General features: G+C 34.2%; 1 protein-coding gene across 26 annotated transcripts in view; it reads right to left on the reverse strand.

The window, feature by feature from the left end:
* CELF2 (CUGBP Elav-like family member 2) overlaps positions 1 to 22,359 on the reverse strand; it is a 970,051-nt gene that overhangs the window by 125,771 nt on the left and 821,921 nt on the right. For all 26 annotated transcript variants that reach the window (XM_074268694.1, XM_074268667.1, XM_074268687.1 and 23 more), the window contains one exon: positions 14,832 to 14,914. In XM_074268694.1, the coding sequence (XP_074124795.1) occupies positions 14,832 to 14,914 (83 nt within the window). The remainder of the gene's footprint in view (positions 1 to 14,831; positions 14,915 to 22,359) is intronic.

Genomic DNA, 22,359 nt, shown 5'->3' on the forward strand with positions numbered 1-22,359 from the left:
CAACACTAACACCAAATGAAAGTCAAGAAATTTGAAAGGCTTTAACAATGGGGCAAATCTGAAAAGATGAAGATAAGGGTAAATGTAAATTCTTACTAATAGGTTCAAAAGAATCATCTATTCCCATATAGGATGGGGAAGGTGTGGCCAGGGAAAAATTCAACTTGCATGGGAAAGGACTGGGACTTTTAGTGGACTTCATTCTTAATATAAATCAACAGGGCAAAATCATAGCTGAGAAAATGAAAGCAATCTTAGGCCGAATTCAAAGAAGTATCATTGTCTAAGCAGTGTTCAGTTTAGGGGAGCAGCATTTTAGGAAGGGCATTGCCATCAATGCAGGAGGGCAATTGGGATATCGAAAAACCTTGAGAGCATGCTAACCCCATGAGAATAGGATTGGTGATAGTTAGCCTGAAGATGAAAAAGATGTAGATGGAACATGATAGCCATTTTTAGGATTGTACAGTGCTAAGATCACCGTACTTGGACTCAGAGAATTTGGGTTCAAATCCAGACTATGTCACTTAGCATTTTTGTGCCCACCTCAGTCCCAGTTTCTGCTTTCATCTATAAAAGGAAGGAGTCATACTGGTTGATTTTGAAGGTCTTTTCCAGATCTAAAACTTTGATACTAAGTTTTGCATTATAACATGTTCCATATAACATGGAAGAAAAATTAGATTTGTTTTGCTTGGGTCTCTAGACAGCACAAAGAGATGCCACAGTAGAAAGGACAAGGGAAAACATATAGGTTCTATGCCAGAAAAAAAACTATCTAACAATTAGAATTAGTCAATATTTAGTAGATGCAATATTTATATTCAAGAATGCAATAGTCTGATTCAGGAAATAGTGGATACCACCTTACTGAAGAGCTCCCAGCTAAGGCTTGACCATTTGTCAGTCAATTGTGTGGCATGTTGGATTGTTGATTTCTTATTCTATAATGCCATCTCCCTTGTCATAGGCTCTCTGTGTACGCTGTAGAAGTACATTGTCCTAAGTTGATTTTTACTTAGCTTAGTGGGTTATAATTGTGAGTTCTAGTTAGGAGGAAAAGTTCCTGAAGTCAGGAAGTTCAAAATTTGTGTCTTAGACTTATTAGTTGTGTCTCCTTAAACAAAACTCTTAGTCTCTGTCCACCTCAGTTTTCTCATCTTTACATCCCTCTGGCTTTCATTGCATGACCAATAATAGCCCTCAGCCCAAGTTTTGGTGGCTTATTGCTTAGGTTCTGATGGCTTAGAATGAGAATAAACAGTAATTATTTCTGTTAAGCCCAGAAATTTTGAAGGGCCTACTCCTCCCAGATAGATATTTTTGTGATGGTAAATTAGGCCATCTTTTGTCTCAATTCTTATCTAGCTCTTAGTCATGAATGGGCTTTTCCTCAGATAAACAAAGACCTCAGAAAGATCTTCACCTAGAAAGGCCAGGGATCACCCACTGCCTCCGGGGCCATTGCCATTCATCTTGACTTTGTCTTGTTACTGGACTTCAATGCCTCTTGAAGAAAGAGTGAAGCTAACAACTTTGCACTGCTCTGCTTCACTTAAAAACCAGTTCCAGGGAAGTCTAAAAAGCACCATCGCGATGTCATTAGTCCTCTTTGAGAACAAAAGAGAAATCATAAGATAGTTTCCAAGGGTGCTATGAGGAACAAATGAGATGATATTTGTAAAAGAATTTGTAAAACCTTAAAGCTATCTATATACACTACTATTATTATTGCGATTGTTAGACTGAAGATAGTAATTGTTTCAGATATAAGTTGGATTAGAGCAGGGCTCATCAAACTATAGCTAAAACCAGTTTCTTGTAAGGCTCATGAGCTAGGGATGGTTTTTCATTTTTAAATCAAGTTTCATTGTATTCCAAGAAAATGTAAAAACCAGACTTCTGGCCCTTGGGCCACAGTCTGCTAGGATTGTTGGACTAGATGCTCTCTGAATTCTCTTAAAATTCTGAGATTCTGTGATTCAGTCTTGTGTGATAGCAAGAGATCCTCAGGCAGAAACTCAGTCACTTCGTCAGCAAGTAGTTATCAAGAATTTCTCTGGCTTCTATGAACTTCCATATTCATTATTGACCTAGACTAGCAACAACAAAGAAGGGGATGTAAAGGAAAGAATTTTTCATGTGTTCTTTTTGTTGTCATTGGCACTTGAAAATATAGTAAAAAAATAACAGTAGTAGTGACATCTAGCAGTTCTATAGCATTTTAAAATTTGTAAAATATTTGCCAAATATCTCACTCAATCCTTACAATTCTAGGAGATAAGTGCTATTATCATTATCAAATCCATTTTACAGATGAGAAGACAGAAATAGACAAAAGGTAAGGAATTTGCTCAGAGTCAAATAGCTACCAAGTATTAGTGTCTGGATTCAAATTGAGGGCTTCCTGACTTCAGCCTCTATGCTCTATTTACTGTGCCCCCTAGCTGCTTAGCCTTTTATTTAGCTTTAGTGTATGATGGCTCTGGTCAAGATGGTCATAATATCTTCCTGAAACAGCTTTATTATCAAAGTCATTTTAGTAGCTTATGGCAGAATATGTATTAGATAAGACATTGAAGTGAAAGCCAACAGTGGGATAAATAAAGGTTCTAAAAAGTGAGTGGTTTGTTACTTTTGGTATATACTTTTTGACTCAAGCTTGGCTATGCTATGGAACTCTCCAATGCATATCCTTCCACAAAGTTTTCATTTAGAACCCTATGGAGTGCTAGTTAGGGACCACATTCCTTTTATATCACTAGTCTCTTCTAAGGGGAGAACTATTAGAACCAGTGCTAAACCTGTTTCTGTTTGTTACAGTCTTTGGAACAAAGTTTAGTGCACATGTCAGTGATGATTCATTTTCTGGTCTACATCCCTGTAAATTATTCAGGTGATGAATCTTCGATGAAGTGCCATTCGATGAAATGCATTACTTGGACAACTGCCCACATATAGCTTTACTTCAAACCCTCCCCCCCATTTCATTTCAATACCATATCCTTTCCCCTTATATAAGTTCACATTTGAGTCTTTAATTGCGTTGGTAGATTTTCAAAAAACTTCTTTTTGAAATTCTATCAATCTTTTGGAGACTGAGTTTTACAAAAACTATCTTAAACATTATTGGGAGCTAACCAGAAGAATAGTTACTTCTGAAACCCAATGTACTGTTATTTTAATTGTGTCATCTTGACATTCTTTTCTTTTCATCATATTTCATATAGGTGATATAAATTCAGGGAAGCATGCCTTACAGAGTAAAAATAACAAAATAAAATCACACAAAGCCCTGGCCTGGATTCATAACTATAAGCTACATTCTCCTTTTCTCTGATTTAAAAACCTCATGGCTATTAGTTCATCTAGTCACTTGCTCTATCTTTCCAACCTCCTTTTATCTAGAAATACAGGTCAAAACAATTGAATTAGGTCTACTTCAACTGGGTTAGCCATATTTGGAACTTTTTGCCACAACTTTACTTTTATTCTATATTAGCAACTCTCAAAGATTGGTTTAGTGATGCCCGGGGGGCTAACACTCTTTCAGGAAGATTGTGATTTCAAAACAGTTTTCATAATAATACTACGATATTTAAATTTCTAATTCAGTATATATAAATAAATGGAGTGTGTGTGTGTTTGTGCTTATGTGTATGCATACACTAATGCCTGTTCCAAATGGAACAATTGATAAATTTTCAGTATGAGCACTCATACCTTAGAAATCAGCAAAGGCTACAAATCAGGGCTTGTTGTAATGTTTTGTTATCTGTCTAGCCTTGAGAAAGTGATTGATTAAATGGTAACAATATAGATTAAATTTTTAAAATATGGGATGCTATATTTTTTTGGTTGGGGAGATTTGGTTGTTGTACACCTCTTAATATAAATAAAAACTTTGAGTTCCTGAGACTAATCTCAGTAATACACGCTGCTTCACAGTAGATGGAAAAGGACCTCTATTCTCTCCTACAAGAGGTATAATCACAATGAAGCTTTCAGCAATTTAATGACAAACACTTATTAAGTGTTTTCTGTGTGTTAGGCCCTGGGTTTACAATGATCAAATAGTCTCTGCATTCATGAAGCATATTCTATGGGGAAGTTACAAGTAAATACAAACTACCTATGTTTCTATATTAACCCGTTGCACAAACTATAAATCACTTTGGGAAGAAGGAGCAGAAAAGGTTTTTCTCTTGCCCCTGCTGGGCATTTAACACATTGAAACACAACATTTAAAACATTTAAACCCAACAGCTTAATGTGGTGGAGGACAAGTTCTTTAAATCTGGAAAATGAACATTCAACTTTCAGTCATATTTATAAATTTTACAATAGAAAAATTCTCCGTATTGGATCCTTCCTTGAGAAAGGGTCTATATAAATTATCAAAAATATGAAAGATGACTTGTTATAGTTCTTCATAAATTTCTTCATACATTTCTTTAAGGGCTCAAAGACTTGTGCATATATTAGGTAACTGAACCTCATCATATTCCAATTAAGAATGGTGGATGGCAGGAATTATCATAATCAAGCATATGGTACTATGTTAACACACAAATTATAAGTCAAATAGGCATTACACTGCCCCTTTAAAAAAAGAAGCAAAAATATAATGAACACTTTGAAGAATGAAATGAGTTCTCAAAGTGAAAAAGTATGGTTGCCTAGGTTGATAGTCTAAATGGAAAAAGTACTTGATTATAAATCTGAATTTTATCTGTGCATTGATATACATGCTCATGCCTATGCAAACATGTGCACATATACAGCAAATCCCTCATCATCCTGAGACATGTCTGCCAAAAGAGTGTCACAGAATGTCCTAGTTGGTAGGGACCTCAGAGTTCCTTGTACCTGGATAGATATAGCCACCTATAGCATTTTCCATAAGTAGTCCTTCAGCAAAATGGTACTCTGTGCTTCCTGAGGTACACTTTTCTGCTTGGATACATCCAAAGAGTTGCGAAGCTTTGCCTTTTGAAGAGTCACATATTCTGCACTATTGCCAATAATTTGTCTTTTAAAATTACTCACTGATATGTATGTGCTATGCTCTATGGGCTAAGCAAAATGAGGCTAATCTCTCTTCCACAAAATCTTCCCTTTAAGCAGTCAGTTGCCAATTATACAATGGTAGAAATCTATTCAGATCTTTCATGAACTATGAACTCAGGAAGTACTTCAGTTGTATCTGACTCTTTGTGACCCGGTAGACCATAGCATGGTAGTACTGTCTGTGAGATTTTCTTGGGAAAGTGGTCTTTCAGTTCCTTCTCCAAAGGAATAAAGAAAACAAATTAAGTGATTTGCCCAGGGTCACTCAGCTAGTAAGTGTCTGAAGTCAAACTTGAACTCAAATTTCCTGACTCTAGGCATATTGTGCTACTTAGTTGCCCTGGGTAAAAGGTAGTCAAACATTTTAAGTCTTGAGAGCAAGTTCAATGTCTTAGCTCAAGCTAGACTGATTTTTATACCTCACTTATTATGGACAGATTCAATTCAATCTCAGAGGTCCTCACTCTTAAATTTCATTATCTCTGTCCTTGGTCCTGATGACCTTCAAATTTGTTGAAATCTAAAAGGGGCACAACCCATACAATTATAAATACCTTCCTTTACACTACTGCTAAAATAAGAAATTCTAAACAAATGTTCATTTCAGGGCAATGACTTTTCAATATAAACTGCATTTAATAAAACTGATAGTGCCTCTAAAAAGAAGGATAAAAATGGCTCTGAAAAAGTGTCTGGAAGAAATCTGCTATTAATATTTTACAAGACATGCAAATTCTGCAGACTCCTCCTTGCTGTTAAAATTTTAAGAGGTTTCTCAAAACTGTATTTCTCTTTGTTATTACATCTTTAATTAAATTAATTTATACAGTGAATGCACTAATGATATTGCTGTAGATTTTCAATCAGAAGACCTTATTGCTAGAGACAATATGTGTTAAGACCTTGTGTGAAGAGAAACAAGGTCTAATTCTGTCATATGCATGAGGACATTTAACCCTGAACATTTGATTATTGAAAAGATATTGGGAGTTTCTCTATGACTCAATGAAGGTCTTTTCAATTTTATTTTTTAATTAAACTAAATTAACTCAGCCAAAACAAGATGAATCTTGTGAGTTGTTTTTCTTTTGTTCATTTTCTTTTTTTTTCTTTCTTTCTTTTTTTTTTTTTTTTAAACAAGGTCTTCTCCCTGGACAAAAAAATAATGGCACATGACAACATTTCTACTAAATAACATTACTATTTGATCTGTGCCTACATGAAGGTTCATTCAGCAGAGGCATTCCAAAACTTACATAATCTATTACTCTATCAATGAATGGTAGGGGCAGGCAAATTTTGTGAATTTCTTAAGTGGCCAAGAAATGTAGGGAAAAAATTCAGTTCAATTAGGCAATAATTTATTAAGTTTCTATCAAGTGCTAGGCATTGTACTAAGTATTAGAAAGATAAATTAGACAATTCTTGCTAAATGTGTACATATTCCTTCCTTGTACATATACCTGGCCCATTTTTCATGAAGCTCTTAAGGGTGATATTTATCAGATAATGTGGTGGACAGAATTTACTGGTTGTCCAATAGTCTTGAGTAAATACAATCATGACAATTCATGAATACTCAGATTCAGAAAGCATGATTCAGTAGGGATCATAGGGCAAATATAAGTTCTTTTTTAGAAGAGACAAAACCTAGCACATAAATAATAATAGTGATTAAATAAGTATCATACTTAGTATTTTTAACTGGGCACTGCACCTAACATTTACTGGATTATTTTAGCTGCTACTTTTATTTTCCTCTATTCTGGGTCTTTTCCTCATTGTCAAATAAATCCTTCCTGGTTCTCTTAATCTTATCCCCAGTATTCAAGTTTGGTCATTGTTTTCTCTAAGAGAAATGATATTCTTAACATCACTCCACCTTCATCTGGACTTCACTCTCTGTGTCTTCCCAAAGACCAGCCACTTTTAATCCAGATTAAGAAATGACTCTTGGTCCTTGGGATCTTGGAAATCTGAAAATTAGGGTAGGAATGTTAGAGGGCAGCACAAATACAATGAATGTAAAATTAAAAGGGGGCTTGAGTTTTAGCATGGCTATGTAGAGACTGTCTGATCTTGGATGTTATTTATTATCAGTTTACTCCTCATCAATGGTTATATGGTAGTAAAAGTTCTGGGTTTGGAGTTAGAAAGTCCTGGGCTTCAGTAATTCCTCTGATATTGTTAGTTTCATTGGTCACCCCATGGAAATTCTTAGCTCAAAACCAATTAGGAAGAGGGAAGGGGAATAAATACAATGATTTATATAAGAAACTGAGTGTGAGAGCCTCATTCTTGCTTTCTTCTAGAAAAAAATTATAGAATCACAAAATGTTAATGATAATAGAAAGGTTCTTAGAAATTATCTAGTCTATAGTTTTTAATCTATACTGTATCACAATCACTTTTAGCAATCTAGTGAAACCTATACACCACTCTTTCTCAGAATGTTATTAAAACATAAAATAAAATACATGAATTTATAAAGGAAGCATTTAATAATAATAATAACATTTATATAGTACCAACTATGTTCAGGGAACTTTGCTAAGCAGTTTATGAATATTACCTTATTTGATATTCATCTTAATCTTGTCTTTCTTAAGAAGCTACAGTGGATGACGAAAGGTTTAAGGAAAGTACCCATAATTGCTTTGTCCTGTCCCATCAGTAGAGCCCTGACCCTTTCCAAGTAATACCCAAATGTAAAGATATCAAAAAAGTCAGAAGTAGAGTCAGAGTGTAGACATCCTAAATTAAAAAAAAAAAATCTAATAGATGTATTTATCTACTCAGCAGACAATCCCACAGCTCATTTGCAGTGATCCAATCTTTTGTTCTCAAGAAAAGATATTATGTAAATAGAAAATAAATACTTAAATCAACTTAAATTAACTTAATGCAAGTTGCTTTTGAAAAAAAGGACCTACTATGATTTACAAAGAACTCTTATTTATGTTTTAAATGAGAAGTTTTAGCCATTAAAAAAGCAGGAGTTTTCTTTCTTTTTAATAAAATGGATTTGATTCACAAGGACATGATTATATCCAGAAAAGCATAAAAGTGTCAGTGGTTGATACATATTTCTTATCATTTTTCAAAGAAAAAGATAGACAGTGAGTGATAGAGCAAAAGGCAGCCTTAATTTTTTTTTTATTAATTTCACAATATGGAAGGCCACAGTTAAAATAGTGGTGCTACAACTTTAAATTACCGAGCAGGCTTGGTATTTAATGAGAGATTTAGCCCAGCAGGGTTTCTGTTAAATTAAGTTGTGCCTTCACATCACAGTGGGAAAACAGGTGTATATTGGTTTAGAATTATGGAAATGTTGACTAATTCCAAGCCTTGTAATCAAACAGCAAGGCACCCTGCAATATTTTCTTCTAAGAATATGCATTAATCATTTATGTCTGGTCTTATTTCTTCATGTCCACCAAAAGGATACAGCTGAAAGACACCACTTTTCTTTTTCTTTTTTTTTTTCCCTGTAGCTGTTAAGAGTGGTGTTTATCAGATAAAGCTATACATAAAAGCAGGATGTATAACACACTCTACTTTGGAACCACAAATGTAGCACATAGAGTGGGCTGAAGAAGCTCAAAGCCTATAAAACTGACATGGCTTTTCAGATTTTTCATTTAACCTGCCTCCAATATTTGGGCAGATAAAACTGAAATGTAAAAAAAAGAAACAACCACACAAACATACACAAAAACCCAGATCTCTTTCTCTCTCAAAATAAGGATATGCAGATTCTTGTAGTTACAAAAGGATTTCTTAATAAAGTCACCACTCTGTAACTCAGCTGTGCTCAGGGATTTAAAGGCAGAATAAAAGGCAGATATCCAGCTAGGTTTCAGAAAAAGATGTAATTTGTTTGATGTAGGTCTGCACCACAGTAAGGCTTTTAAAAATGTTCATGGGTCACCTTACAGTTTTTCATTGTATACAATGATGTCATATGCTGTCCTTCACCTATAAAGATCTATTTGTCATTCCTAATCTGTTAGATGGTAGTAGAGACTGTATTTATCAACTATTGTGTCTTCCTTCCCAGGGCCTCCCATGATGTTCAGTACCTATTAGGTATTATAAAAAGAAAGTTGTTGAAGTTTGACATTGAAAGAGAGGAGAAAAATCACGTTCTCATATCAACAGAGTTGGGGGTCTATGGGTGAACAACACTGAATACACTATGAAGTTTTCTGTTGATTTGTTGCTTGGTTTTGCTAAAATGCTTTCTTTTTCTTCCTTCCTCCCCTTTTATTTCAAGGAATGGTTCTTTGGAAAGAAAGAGGGAAGGTATGTTTTGGGAAATGAAGGTAGTAATAAAAATAAAATGTGCTGAATTGAAATCGACACAATGAAAAGATGGGGATTTTAGCTCTTTCTTTAGCAGATATAATGAATTTAAATTAACCAGTTTTTAATAAAGGCAAAAAAATGGACTGGATTTTTACTGATTCATTCACTGAATGCTAATAGTATATAGTCCCAAGTACATATGAACACAACAGACCCCAAAACCTTAAAAGTGACTACATCTGTTAGCTAAGACTACTTTAAGAATTTTCCTTTCAGAAAAAAAAGAGTAAGAAATGTTCTTTAGGTGTGAATCAGGGTCTGAGAAAGAGAAGCTATTGAATTTTGCTACACTGACTAAGCCATTTAACGATTTGCATTAGGTACTCCATCCACTAATTGTGACTAATACTGATTCCTTTTTAAGGTAGTTGTAAAAGTTAACATAGAAAACATTTGTTATGTTAAGTAAAACTACGGATGGATAGAATAGAGAACAAAGCTAAAATAATATTGCATGTTTTAAAGTTAGAAATGCTGTCCTTGACCAAATATGCTTGATTTAATAGTTGTCCTCTTTACCAAAGCAATCACAAAAAAGAAACTATTTTCAACAATTCTTATTTATTTTTTAATAGTCTTCATTTCAAATTTTGAGTTCCAAATTCTTTCCTTCTCTCCCACTCCTTCCCACCCACTGAGAAGGTAAGCAATATGATATCAATTATACACGTGAGATATGCAAAAATATATTTCCATATGGGCCATATTGCAAGAAAAAGAAAGTGAGCAAATTATACTTCAGATTTTACTCAGATTCATTAGTTCTCTTTCTCTGGAGGTAGAGAGCATTTTTCCCCATCATAATCCCTTTGAGATTGTCATGGATCACTGTATTAATCAGAGTATCAAAGTCTTTAACAGTTGATCATCGTTACAGCAGAGCTGGTTCTTCTCACTTCACTTTGTATCAACTTATATAGGTCTTGCCAAATTTTTCTGAAACAAACTCCCTTACCATTTATCTTTGATCTCTTTGGGATCTATATATAGTACTGATATTTCTGGGGTAAAGGGATGTATATAGCTTTTTAGTCCTTCGGGTCTAGTTCCAAATTGTTCTCTACTACAGTTGGAATAATTCAGAACTTCACTAAGATTTTATTAATGTCCTTATTTTCCCTCATCCCTTCAGTATTTTTCATTTCTGATAGGTATGAGGTGGTATCTCAGAGATGTTTTCTTTTACCTTTCTCTAATCAAGAGTGATTTAGGGCATTTTTTCATATGATTAGAGATAGTTCTATTTTTCTCCTGAAAACTTCTTTATATCCTTTATCTATCAGTTGGGCAATGAATAACTCTTATTTTTATAAATTTGACTCAGTCCTACACTCAGTACATATTTGAGAAATGAGACTTTTATCAGATAAATTTGCTGTAATTTTTTTTTGATATTATTTTGACTAAGGTATCTTCAGCAAAATGTAGTTTTCCTGATTACCCCTTTAAATTAAGTCTATTTTTTCTTTGTCTGAGATTGTGATTGCCATTCTTGTCTATTTCTTTTCATTAGATTTTGCTCCAGCCCTTTATTTTAACTCTGTGTGTATATCTTTCTGTTTCTTGTGTTTGTATGTTTCTTGTAAAGAACATATTGTTGGATTCTGACTCCTAATCCGTTTTGCTATCTGCCTTCATGTTTGATTTCAGTTATTCCATTCCCATTCTCAGTTATGATTGGTAGTTCTGTATTTTCCTCTTTCCCATTTTCTTGTTTCTTTTTTCTTTTTCTCCTCCCTTTTTTATTCTATCCCTTCTAATGTTTATTTTTCTTCTAATTACTACCTCCCTTAATTTGTCCTCCCTTTTTTAGTCCTTCTCCTTTTATTTGTTCTCTTCCTCTCCCATTTTCCTCTTGAGTAAGTAATATTTCTCTACACAACAGAGTATATCATATATTCTTTCCTCTTTGAGACAATTCCAATGAGAGATTTAAGCACTGCTCACTTCCTCTTTCCCTTTTCCTTTCTATTTTAAAAGCTTTTTAATATATGTCTCATTTGTGTTAGAAAAGTATTCTCATTTCATTCCTCCCTTTACCCTTCTTCCAGTGCATCTTTTTTTTTTTTTTCTCAACACTTCATTATTTTGGGGAGATCATCTCAACATAATTGATTCACATTTATGCCTCTATCTATCTAAACTCTTCTTAATTGTCCTAATAATGATAAAGTTCTTAGCAGTGATATGAATCATTTTTCCATATAGAAATATCAACACTTTGACTACATTGAATCTGTTATGATTATTCTTTCATGTTTACCTTTTTGTGCTTCTTTTGAGTCTTGCATTTAAGATGTCTGATTTTCTGTTCAATTGTAGTCTTTTAATCAGGAATGCATCAAAGTTCTCTATTTCATTAAATATGTTTTTCCCACTGAAGAATTATATTCAATTTTACTGGATAGGTTATTCTTGGTTGTAATCTTAGCTCCTTTGCCTTCTGGAATATCATATTTTAAGCCTTCTGTTTCTTTAATGTGGAAGCCACTAAATCTTATATGATTCTGAGTGTGGCTCCTTGATATTTGAATTGCTTGTTTCTGGTTGCTTGAAGTATTTTTTTTTCTTTGAAAAGGTTTAGAATTTGGTTATAATACTCCTGGAAGTTTTCACTTTGGATTTTTTTTTTTCAGGAAGTGATCACTAGATTTTTTTTTTTTTTTTTTTTTTTTTACAATTTCTATTTTACCCTTTAGATTTTAGATATAGGAGCAGTTTTCTTTGATAATTTCTTGAAATATAGTATTAATGCTCTTTGATCATGGCTTTCAGGTAGGCCAATAATTATTGTTATTTCTCCTTGATCTATTTTCCAGGTCTGTTATTTTCCCCATTTTCTTCTATTTCTTCATTTAAAATTTTTTTTTTATTTTGTTTTATTATTTCTTGATGTCTCATGTAGTCAATATCTTCCACTTACCCAATCCTAATTTCTAAGGAATTATTTTCTTCAGTGAATTTCTGTGCCTCTTTTAACACTAGGCTAATTATGTTTTTAAAAGGCATTATTTTTGTTAGTACTTTTTACCTCTTTTACCAAGCTTCTTATTCTCTTCTCATAATTTTTTGTATCATTTTAATTTCTTTTCCTAACTTTTCCTCTACCATGCCTATCTTTTTCTTTATTCCAAAAATCTTGTTGGGTTTGGGTCAAATTAGCAATTTTCTTTGAGACTTTGCTTATAATTTTTTTTTTTTTGAGTTTGTATCTTGGTCTTTCCTGCCATCATAATAGTTTTTTATGATCAAATTTTTTGTCTGTTATTGATTGCTCATTTTCCCATGACTTTCTTAAATTTTAACTTTATGTTACAATTGGGATTTGCTCACTGTCTCAAACTTTAAGCTTTTTTTTTGCTGCTGTTTTCAGTGCTTCCAATGTGGCATGATCCTGAGAGAGGTGTGGTCACTTCTCAAGGGCTTTTGGTACCTTAGAATCACAAGTACTAGCATTTTTTTTGCCTTGTAACTGTGAACAGAGCTCCTTTTTCCTTGTGACTGACTCCCAGTATTCCTCTTCACCTTGGAACTGAGACCCAGATGTGCACATGGGTAATAAAGTTGTCAAGCAGCACTAGCAAAGGTTTCCTATAACCTCTTTTTGATCAGTTGTCTGATTCCCTTACTGTCTCTGGGCTGGGAGCTCCCAAAGCTGCTGCAGTTGCTGCCACTACTTGTGTGGACTATGAACAGTTTTCTACCTTGGTATTATAAATTCTCTTCCAAATTCCTAAGTTTTCTTAGGTCAGAAAAAAATATCTCACTTATCCAACCTTTTGTCGATTCTACTACTTCAAAATTTGATCTGAGGAATTATTTTAAAGTTGTTTGGAGGGGAATGTTGAAAGAATTTAGCTGGGTCACCTCTAAATTACTTAAGTAATAAAAAAAATTGTGCCATTGGAATTGAAACTGTAACATGTTAGTTAAATTGAATGGAAGTCACAATTTCTTAACAAAGCTATGTAGTTGTATCATAAATGCTCCCTAATTTTTCTTCTCTTACTTTTTCCACCTTATTGAAGAGACAGTGAAATGTCATAGTTCAGGAGAACCACTATTCAATAACCTTAGACTCAAAAATAACAGGTTTTTAACTTGGGGTCTGTAAACTTATTTTTAAAAATATTCTGATAGCCATATTTCAATATAATTGGTTTCCTTTGTAATCCAATGTATTTTACGCATTTAAAAACATTATTCTGTGATAGGATTCATAAGTTGCCAAAAAGATCTATGATATTAGAAAGTTTAAGAATCCCTATTTTAGAGGGGTTTGAGATCGAGTACTTAACTTGCTTTCAAAAGAGGTATATTGTACTGTAATTTCCTCCTGAAGAAACATCACAACATTCCCAAATGAGATAAGATAGAAGTTGACTTGTGCAGGTTCAAGACTGTTCTAGCCCACAGGGGACTAGTTTAGGTATAAGGTATGTGAATTATATATGGCACAAACATAGAAATCTATAAACTGAACTGTAAGCATATTTTATTACTGTTGATTTCTCATTCATTTCTTTTTATTACTCTAGGCTCCAACAAAATCATCATCTTTTCTCTGCTTACCACAGATATTTCTTTATTGCAAACAGATAACCATTTAAGATATTAAGTTAACTCACTGCCAATTTCCAAGTAATAGTGAAGATATTCAAATAGAACAATGCAATCTAACATCATTACATAATTTATAAAAATTGCCACAAAATTCCTTTTAGAAATAATGTATTCTGATGAAGTAGCTGGATTTATGTCATCAGGGCATTTCTAGTGAATTGTACTAATAGTCAAATATTACTGGGAAGAAAATGGAAAAACTGTGTAGACTTTGTCTTTTTTTCCCTCCTACATCACTACGAAGTCACAAAATGGGTATTAAAACATTGACTTTGTTAACCACTGGCAACTATATAGAAACCATGAGGACGCTTAATATTATAACTATGCAGGGTACATTTTGTCCTTTCAAAAGAAAAAAATCTAGAAACTAAATTTGAAAAAGGTTTCCTGGTGAGTAAAATCCCTTTCCCTTTTCCACTTGCTTTTCCTTGTGTCTATGTATTGGTTTTTTTTCCCCTTTTTAAATCTTAGCCTACTCAATGCTCTGTGGCAGCTTGCTGCTGCCCAGTAGGGTCACTGATTTTTGAGCCAGAGTATAGATTATTTGAGAGCTCTTTCCTTCAAAGTTAGTGTCCATCCTACTTTATGGACTCATCAGATGGCATGGCTGCTGTTCATGAAATGAGGGGGTCAATCAGCACCCACTCCTCCAAAGACAAAAACTAATTTTTTTTTGGCACTAAGAGACCATAACTAAAACTGTTAGCTGAAAGGAACCATTTTAAATCAATAAAGTGATTTGGTACAAAAGTAAACGGACTCACCCCAGGTAAGGTTTTAATATTGTGCAGTGCATTCTGAGCCTCAAGTGCAGCTTTTCTTGTATAAAATGTTACGAAACAACAACCTACAGAGAGAAATGAAAAGGTTTTTTAGAAATGTCTATGAATAGGTTTGCTAGATGGCAATGAACAAATAATATACTTTAAAAGAATGTACAATTTAAAAATAATAAAGAGTATGAGAACAGTAATAACCTCTCAATCATTGATACTTTGCCTTTCATTCTAAATCACATTTATTCTCTTTATCCAAGTTGAAGAAAAAGGCATTAAGTCCATCTACTACAGCCAGCAATGCTGGTATTTCAGGGAGCTTGAAGATGGCAACTAAAGGGAAGGGTAGTTAATCAAAATGACAAAATGACACAATCACTTGGAATAAATTATTTTCATAGTACTTTTGGAGTTCCCATCCTTAAGACATAGATGATTATATTGTCACTGCATTTTAAAATAAGTTAACAAATGATTTGGAAAATCCCCAAACAGAAGCCTGAAATGTGTAGGAAACATAGATTGGCTACTATTAACATGACCACTTTTAGATACCACAGATTTGTGCCTGCTCACATAGCTGTGGGCTGATTTTTTTGTCAACTCTCTCCCAACCTGTGCCATATCTTTTAGAAGAAAACATTTGTGAAAAATGCTGTTACTATTAAGCCAATTTTTGGCTAGGTTTCCACTTTAAAAATAGACACAAAGCAAATATCAATAAAAACATTGATGCTTCATTTGATCTGTCTTTTTTCTTAGTAAACTTGGTAAATTGAGGGGAGGAGAGTGACATTATATATACTTTCTGATAATATGTATTTTACTACCAAGGCATAAAGCCATCCTAATGTACAGTTGAATATATTGAGGGACCAGAAGAGATTCAAGTGGCTCTCAAAGAGTTGCCAAAACCCAGCAAATAATATGGAGTAAAGATAACACTTAGGGCATTGATATCCATTATTCCTAAGTGAGATGTAAATAGGATGAAAAGCAGGAGAGAAGGCAACTGTCATATATATGAAGATGCAAAGGACTCCACAGACAAGGCTTTGGGGCACACCATAGTGGATTCCATAAGCTATCAATAGCTTATAAATAGACATTATAAATAAGCAATAGCTTATAAATTTAAAGAGAAAACTCACTCAGAATTATGAGAAAAGAAGCAATGATCCCTCTTGCAAAGAAACCAAAAATACATTTAAGATCTACTTTACCCAGAAAAGAAATATGAAAATTGTTTATGTATTTTCACATGTCTGGATCAAAAAATTAAATAATTTTTTAAAATGTAGTTTCATATTTGACCTAGCTACGTATAAAAAAGATACAATCCTTATAATTATAGTCTAGTACAATAGCAGTTCCTTGGTATATACAAAATGTTTTTCTCTAAAAGATTAAGAAACATTTGTATCCTTCCAATAAAAGACTCAACAGATTCTGCACACCTTCACTTAAGAGAGAGATTCAGTCCTAATTGTGTCTCTCAGTTTCAGCAACTAATTTGACCAGAACCAATTTTAATCAAGCAGTCAGTCTGTTGTCTTCACCTGCTAGATCCAATCAACCAATAATTTTAGTATCAACATAAACTAAGACCCAATAATATTGCACTAGTTACCCCAAAGTAAAAGAATAGTTTATTACATGAGATAATAGATGCCAATGCTTAATGACATATTTAACTTATTAATCATGATAATATTGAAGGTCTCCCTAGAAACCATTCAGAAAAACAGCAGGAATGGAGTATGGAGCAGGAAAAATTCAAGGAGGAGATGGGAACTGATGCTTAGAAAGATGGATTGGAAGTCATTTTGAGGGTATAAGCCTTTTAAGTATAAAAAGATTCTGAGGAACAGGTAGAATTTGTCTCTTTTTGCCTCTTTGGAGCCAAGGAAAAAGGAAATAGGAAGAAGAAAGATAACCTATCAATATAGACTAGATAGGAGAACAAGAATGAGAAAATGAGATTTATCTTCAAAGATTTAGGGAATCATAGGAGGGTCTGAAATTTGGGAATGTCATAATTAAATGGTAAAAGCAACAAAGAAGAAAGATGATTTATAAATGAAGGGAACATGTAATGTCAGTTCATAATCAAGTCTTCTTATGTGCAAAGCCAGCATTATGATCCTTCTAATCTTAACTACATGCTACGTTTTGATGGATGTCCTCCCAACCTTCCAAAAAGCCAATCACCCTCCCTCTAAATTACATTCCCCATCTGCCTCAATGCTAAAATTCTACCCTTAGAAATTCATTTTTCTGGGTTTAAAAGGGAATCGTTCAATAAGCTCCCCTCTTAAACTACAATATCCCTGAGAAGGATAACATGTTAAGCTATTAGCCAGTAATTAACAACATCATGTGCATTATTACTGCATCAGATTCATTCCTTTATAAAAATGAATTAAGGGAGTACTAGAGGTTTTTTTATTTTTTTTATTTTTAAGGAGGGATTATTTCAGAGCCTGGGATAAGTAGGCCTTTCTTGCGGAACCCCGACGAATCACACATAAGCTTCAGAATCTAGTAAGATAGGGAAGTGGAAATACATTTTGTCTAAAAGTAAATGCTGCTAGTCTAGCTGTGCTGTGCTTATGAAGGCTTTTTTTATTTAAAATTTAGATCCTCTTCAATAAATACACCAAAACCCAGATCTTTCCCATTTTTCCCATTCCAAAGAAATTATATTTAAACAAGAAGATATTAAACCTGAAATCCTATAAAAAAACTTTCTGATGTAAGTTTAGATCGAAATTCATGGGAAAGCTCATTTGATCATACCAGTGGTAAAATTTTATTTCCCTATCACCTCTACAGCTGTTGTTTTATAGACAGATAATGATTGTGAATGAGAACTCTGGGTTTTTTTTGGCTCCTCTGAATGTTACTTGTCTTACTTTTGATAGAGTATTGAAAAGTTAGTGGTGCACATCATTTCACCAAAAATTGCATGGAGGCATACACATTGCTTCAATCAACACAATTTTTAAAAAATTGACTTTGTTCTTTATCTCTGCCTGGTAGGAAAGCTCTATGCTTCATTTTGTGTACATATTCAAACACTCCACTCAAAGGAGTATTTGATCAAGCTGTCTAAATTTTGCAGAATAAATATATGGAAGTACAAATTGAAACTGCTATCTTTAGGCATAGCCATTTTGATTTTGGTTACCAGTGGATTTAATTTCCCCTATTCCAGAATTAACAGATTTAAAAAGGGGGAAAGTATTTCAAAGATCTTGTTTCTGACCACTGTCTAAGCTAAAGGGAATAACCACAGTTCTTCTGCTCACCATTTGGTGTGATCACTTAAAATTTTAAATTCATTCATATGAAGAGATTATTTAACTGAAGTAAGAGGAGAAATATGATTTTCCATGATAGAGTAATTACCATGACAATGTGTCAAGGTGCTACTATAAATTCTAGGGAAAAAACTCCATTAAATCTCAATGGAGATGAAATTTTCTTTCCTGCCTGTCCTAAATGAATATACCGCTGTTAAGGGAATCACCTGTTTCATAGGTTGCCCTGAGCCAGCTGTAACTCTGGTTTGAAATTCCCTGGCTTCATTTCCAAGGTGGCTAGAATACCAGATGGTTCAGAAATCTGATTATGAGAACAGGTCTCTCTCTTCCCAAGTCTCAAAACCACTGTAGTAACCTGTGTGGTTAAACAAATCTACTGAAGTGCTTCAAAGGTCAGTCCCTCAGGTTTGCATAGATGTCACCTTCTGTCCAGGGGGAAAGGATGGATGGGAAATCAGAAGAAATAGAAAAGTCCTGCTTCATGCTAAAGAGTACCTACAAGGCCTCTGGAGTGTTACCAGGGCTAATGGGTTCAACAATCCAGATGGTCTGCAGGCCATAACCATCTCCTTCTTCCCTAGACACACAGCCTTTACTTTTCTCTGTTTTGCATTTGTTACTGCCTCATTTCATTTAGTACTGTCTACTAAACATCTCTAGTTCATTTTTTACAACCTTAACCTGCTTTTCTGATGACTTCTGACAATGAAACTAAGTCCATTCAAACAAAGGCAACAATACAATTTATACTTTATTGCTATACAAATTTGATAAGTGCTGTAGTGGATGGTTTAGAATCAAGAAGACTCATTATCATGAGTTAAAATCTGGCTCTAGACACTTATTAGCTATGTAACTGTAGGCAAGTCACTTAAGTCTATTTACCTCCGTCCTTCATATGTAAAAATTGAGCAAACCACTTCATTATCTTTGCCAAGAAAATTCTAAAATTGAGTCATGAAGAGTTGGACACAACTATACACCACCACTAGTCTAAATTTCAAAACAGATAATGCTTTATAAAAGTTGGGGATACTCAACACTCTGGCAGTCTAATAATGGTAGAGGGATATCAAAATTAACGTATTTTCATTCTGCATGAAAGTCCCATATTCTCTAAAGTATACACATTAGCTTTTTAATACTTTGCCAGTTAATGTAGGTAGTATTTAATTAATTTTCCCTATTTTTACCAAGAGCCCAAAGAATCCAGATCTCTCATTCAAAATAGCAACATTTATTCTGTAATTTGAGGGGTGCTAAGAGACTCCCAATCCAAATACTTCTTTCAAAATCCTCAGCAATACTTAAATTTAGATCATATATACTCTTGATGACTACTGCTAAAAGAAAAATGTGTTAAATGAGAGAGAGAACCCATTATCTTTGATTCCAAACTCATTTCTCTTTGGAACACTTCAATTTCTGTTGAGAGCACCACAATCCTTTCAGTAATTCAAGTTCCCAACCTGAGAATTACTTGACTGCCCCTTATCCTACATATCCAACTAATTGCCAAATCTTGACAGTTCTACAAGACAGCCACTTGTCACATTCATCTCTTAGTCTATGATTCCTAGACCACACCTTCACACATGTTTATGCAGAATACGTATTAAGAGAATATAAATAAATACAAAATATTTAGATATAAGGTAGTTTAGGTGGGAGGACACACAATTGAGATAGGATAGACCAAGAAAGGCTTCAAGTAGAAGGGGTTGCTTAAAGGAAGAAAGCAATGTGAGGAGGTGGAGATAAGAAGGGAGTGCCTTTAGCTACACAAGATGGTCAGTGCAAAGACATGGGAATGGGAGATGGGAATATTAAGTGAGAGACATCTAATTAATGTCACTTATCCAAACAATGCCAAAGGAACAAAGAGAATAATGCTGAACAGTTGAATTCTAAAGAGAGGAAAAGGAGAGGAAGAGTTCTGTAGAAAAAGGACACTACCAAGATGGTAAGATATGGCATTGGGGGTGTCCTAGGAGTCAGACCATCTTTACTCCACTAAGAACTGGAGCACTGGCAATAAATGCTCTGCATTCCTAATTTTTTGTGGTCTTCCCTCCTACTGTATAGCTCTTCTTTTTCTCACTTTGAAGAGGGTGACTTCGAATCTCCTTCCCAGATCCCCAAGAGGTGGTAATTCTAGCAGTAATACCTGCATATGTTCAGCTCATAAAGCAATCTGTAATCAGTAATATAATTGTGAGATATGATTACACCATCATTTGTCAGAAGTTGAGAGTGGCAATTCCCAAAGAGACCAAGTGCTACATGCTCCAAATGGGGTACTTGGTGTCTGACTTTATCTCCTCACCAATAGTTTCTGCTGTCATAAAGAATTCCCTTAGGTATACTGCTAGCTTAATTGCTGAATAATTTGAGACATTGTTATGGGTTTCCCCCCATCTCATTTTCAAAAGAGAAATCTCAAACAGAAGCCAGGTCAATGATGGTATCTTTGCACATGAGTGTGCCTATATGCACACATACATGCACCCCAACTTCGCCCCCCCCCCTAGTCTTTAACTGCATGTGCAGGAGCAAAATATTTATTTTATATAAAATCACAATGAAGGCATGCTACTTTACTGAAAGACTTTAATTTTAAATGAACAAGTGGATTTACCAGCAAATAAACCATCTGGATTATCATAAATCTTTTCAAACCACAGCTGTTTCTCTTGAAAATCTTTACTGTGAAACTCTTGGGAATATTGCATACTGAATAAAATTTATTGTGTGTGCAGAGCTAACCAGTTTATGCCATAGTCTACCCAAAAACAGATACCAATTTACTTAGATTCTTCAATGTGGGACAAGAAGGCTTATCTCTTTAGAAAAATAACAGCAAAGTTCAGATTTATAAAGCTTTAAAAGTTCCCATGGCTTTTGAGTCCCCATGAAAATGGTTATCCATTTCATCTAGAAACTTTCTCTGAGCCATACTTAGAAGTGGCAAGAAAAAGATGAGTGATAAGTCCTAAGATCTTCTGAAGAAATACAAATTTTCTTTGTTTTGGGCATATACAAGAGTCTAAAGCAGTTTATTTTAAAAAAAATTTTAAAGAGGCCCAATCAATCACTAAATATATATTCAATGTCTATTATGTGCTAGATGCTAGGAATACAAGTATAAAGAATAACTAATCCTTGTCCTCCAGAAGTTTATATTCTAATGGGTAAGGCACCAAGTACATATAGATATAAATTTATATCTAGCATAATTTTAATGTAGGAAATTATAAATATATAAAAGGGAGTTGAATACAAAGTAGTTTGGTAGCAGCTGTGGAGGGAAGGGGTGTTAGGAAGACTTTATGCAGAAGGTGGCTTTAGAGACACCATCTTAAAGGAAGAAAGGACTCTGAAAGGCAGAGTAGTAATATCTTGTGCAAAGAATAGAAAAAAAGACAAAGGTAGTTGAGTCACAGAATGCATAAAGATGGGCAATATCCCTTGAGACTAGAAAAATAGTTTGGGACCAGGTTGTTAAGGGCATTTCCAAGATAAACAGAAGGATTAATGTTTTATTCTAGAGGCAATAGGAAGCCATTGGAGTTGATTAAGGGAGTCATGTGATCAATTATGTGCTTAAGGAAAATTCTTTACAGTAGAATGAAGGAAGGACAGGAGTGGTGGGAGAAGGGATCAATTGGGAGGCTATTGTAATATTCTAAGTTAAAGGTGATGAGGGCATGTGGGAGAGGAATGAAAGGATTAAATATGGAATTTACTGTCAATGAAGAAACAGCAAGACTTGATGACTAATTGAACCTGTGAAGTGAGGGAGACTAAGGGGTCATGGACAATCTTATGAACATGGGAGACTTGAAGGATGCTGGTGCTTTCAATTGAAATAGGAAAATTTGGATAAAGAGAGGATGTGTGAGGAAAAATAATGAACATAATTTTGGACATGCTGAAATTGAGATGTTTCTGAGGCTTCCAGTCTGAAACATCCACAATTGGTGATGCTGGACTAAAGCTCAGGGAAGGGACAGGCTGGGGTTACATATATCTGGGAGTTATTTGCATTTATGAAGGCTGATGAATTTAATGGAGAGAGATTAGAGGGAGAAGATTGCCTAATACAGAATGTAGAGTAATATCCACAATTAGGGGATATGGGATGGAGGATGAAACACCACCAAAGAAAATGAGAAGGATCAGGTGAGAGG

This window comes from Sminthopsis crassicaudata, chromosome 5 (genome assembly GCF_048593235.1).
Source record: "Sminthopsis crassicaudata isolate SCR6 chromosome 5, ASM4859323v1, whole genome shotgun sequence".
Taxonomy (NCBI): Eukaryota; Metazoa; Chordata; class Mammalia; order Dasyuromorphia; family Dasyuridae; genus Sminthopsis; species Sminthopsis crassicaudata.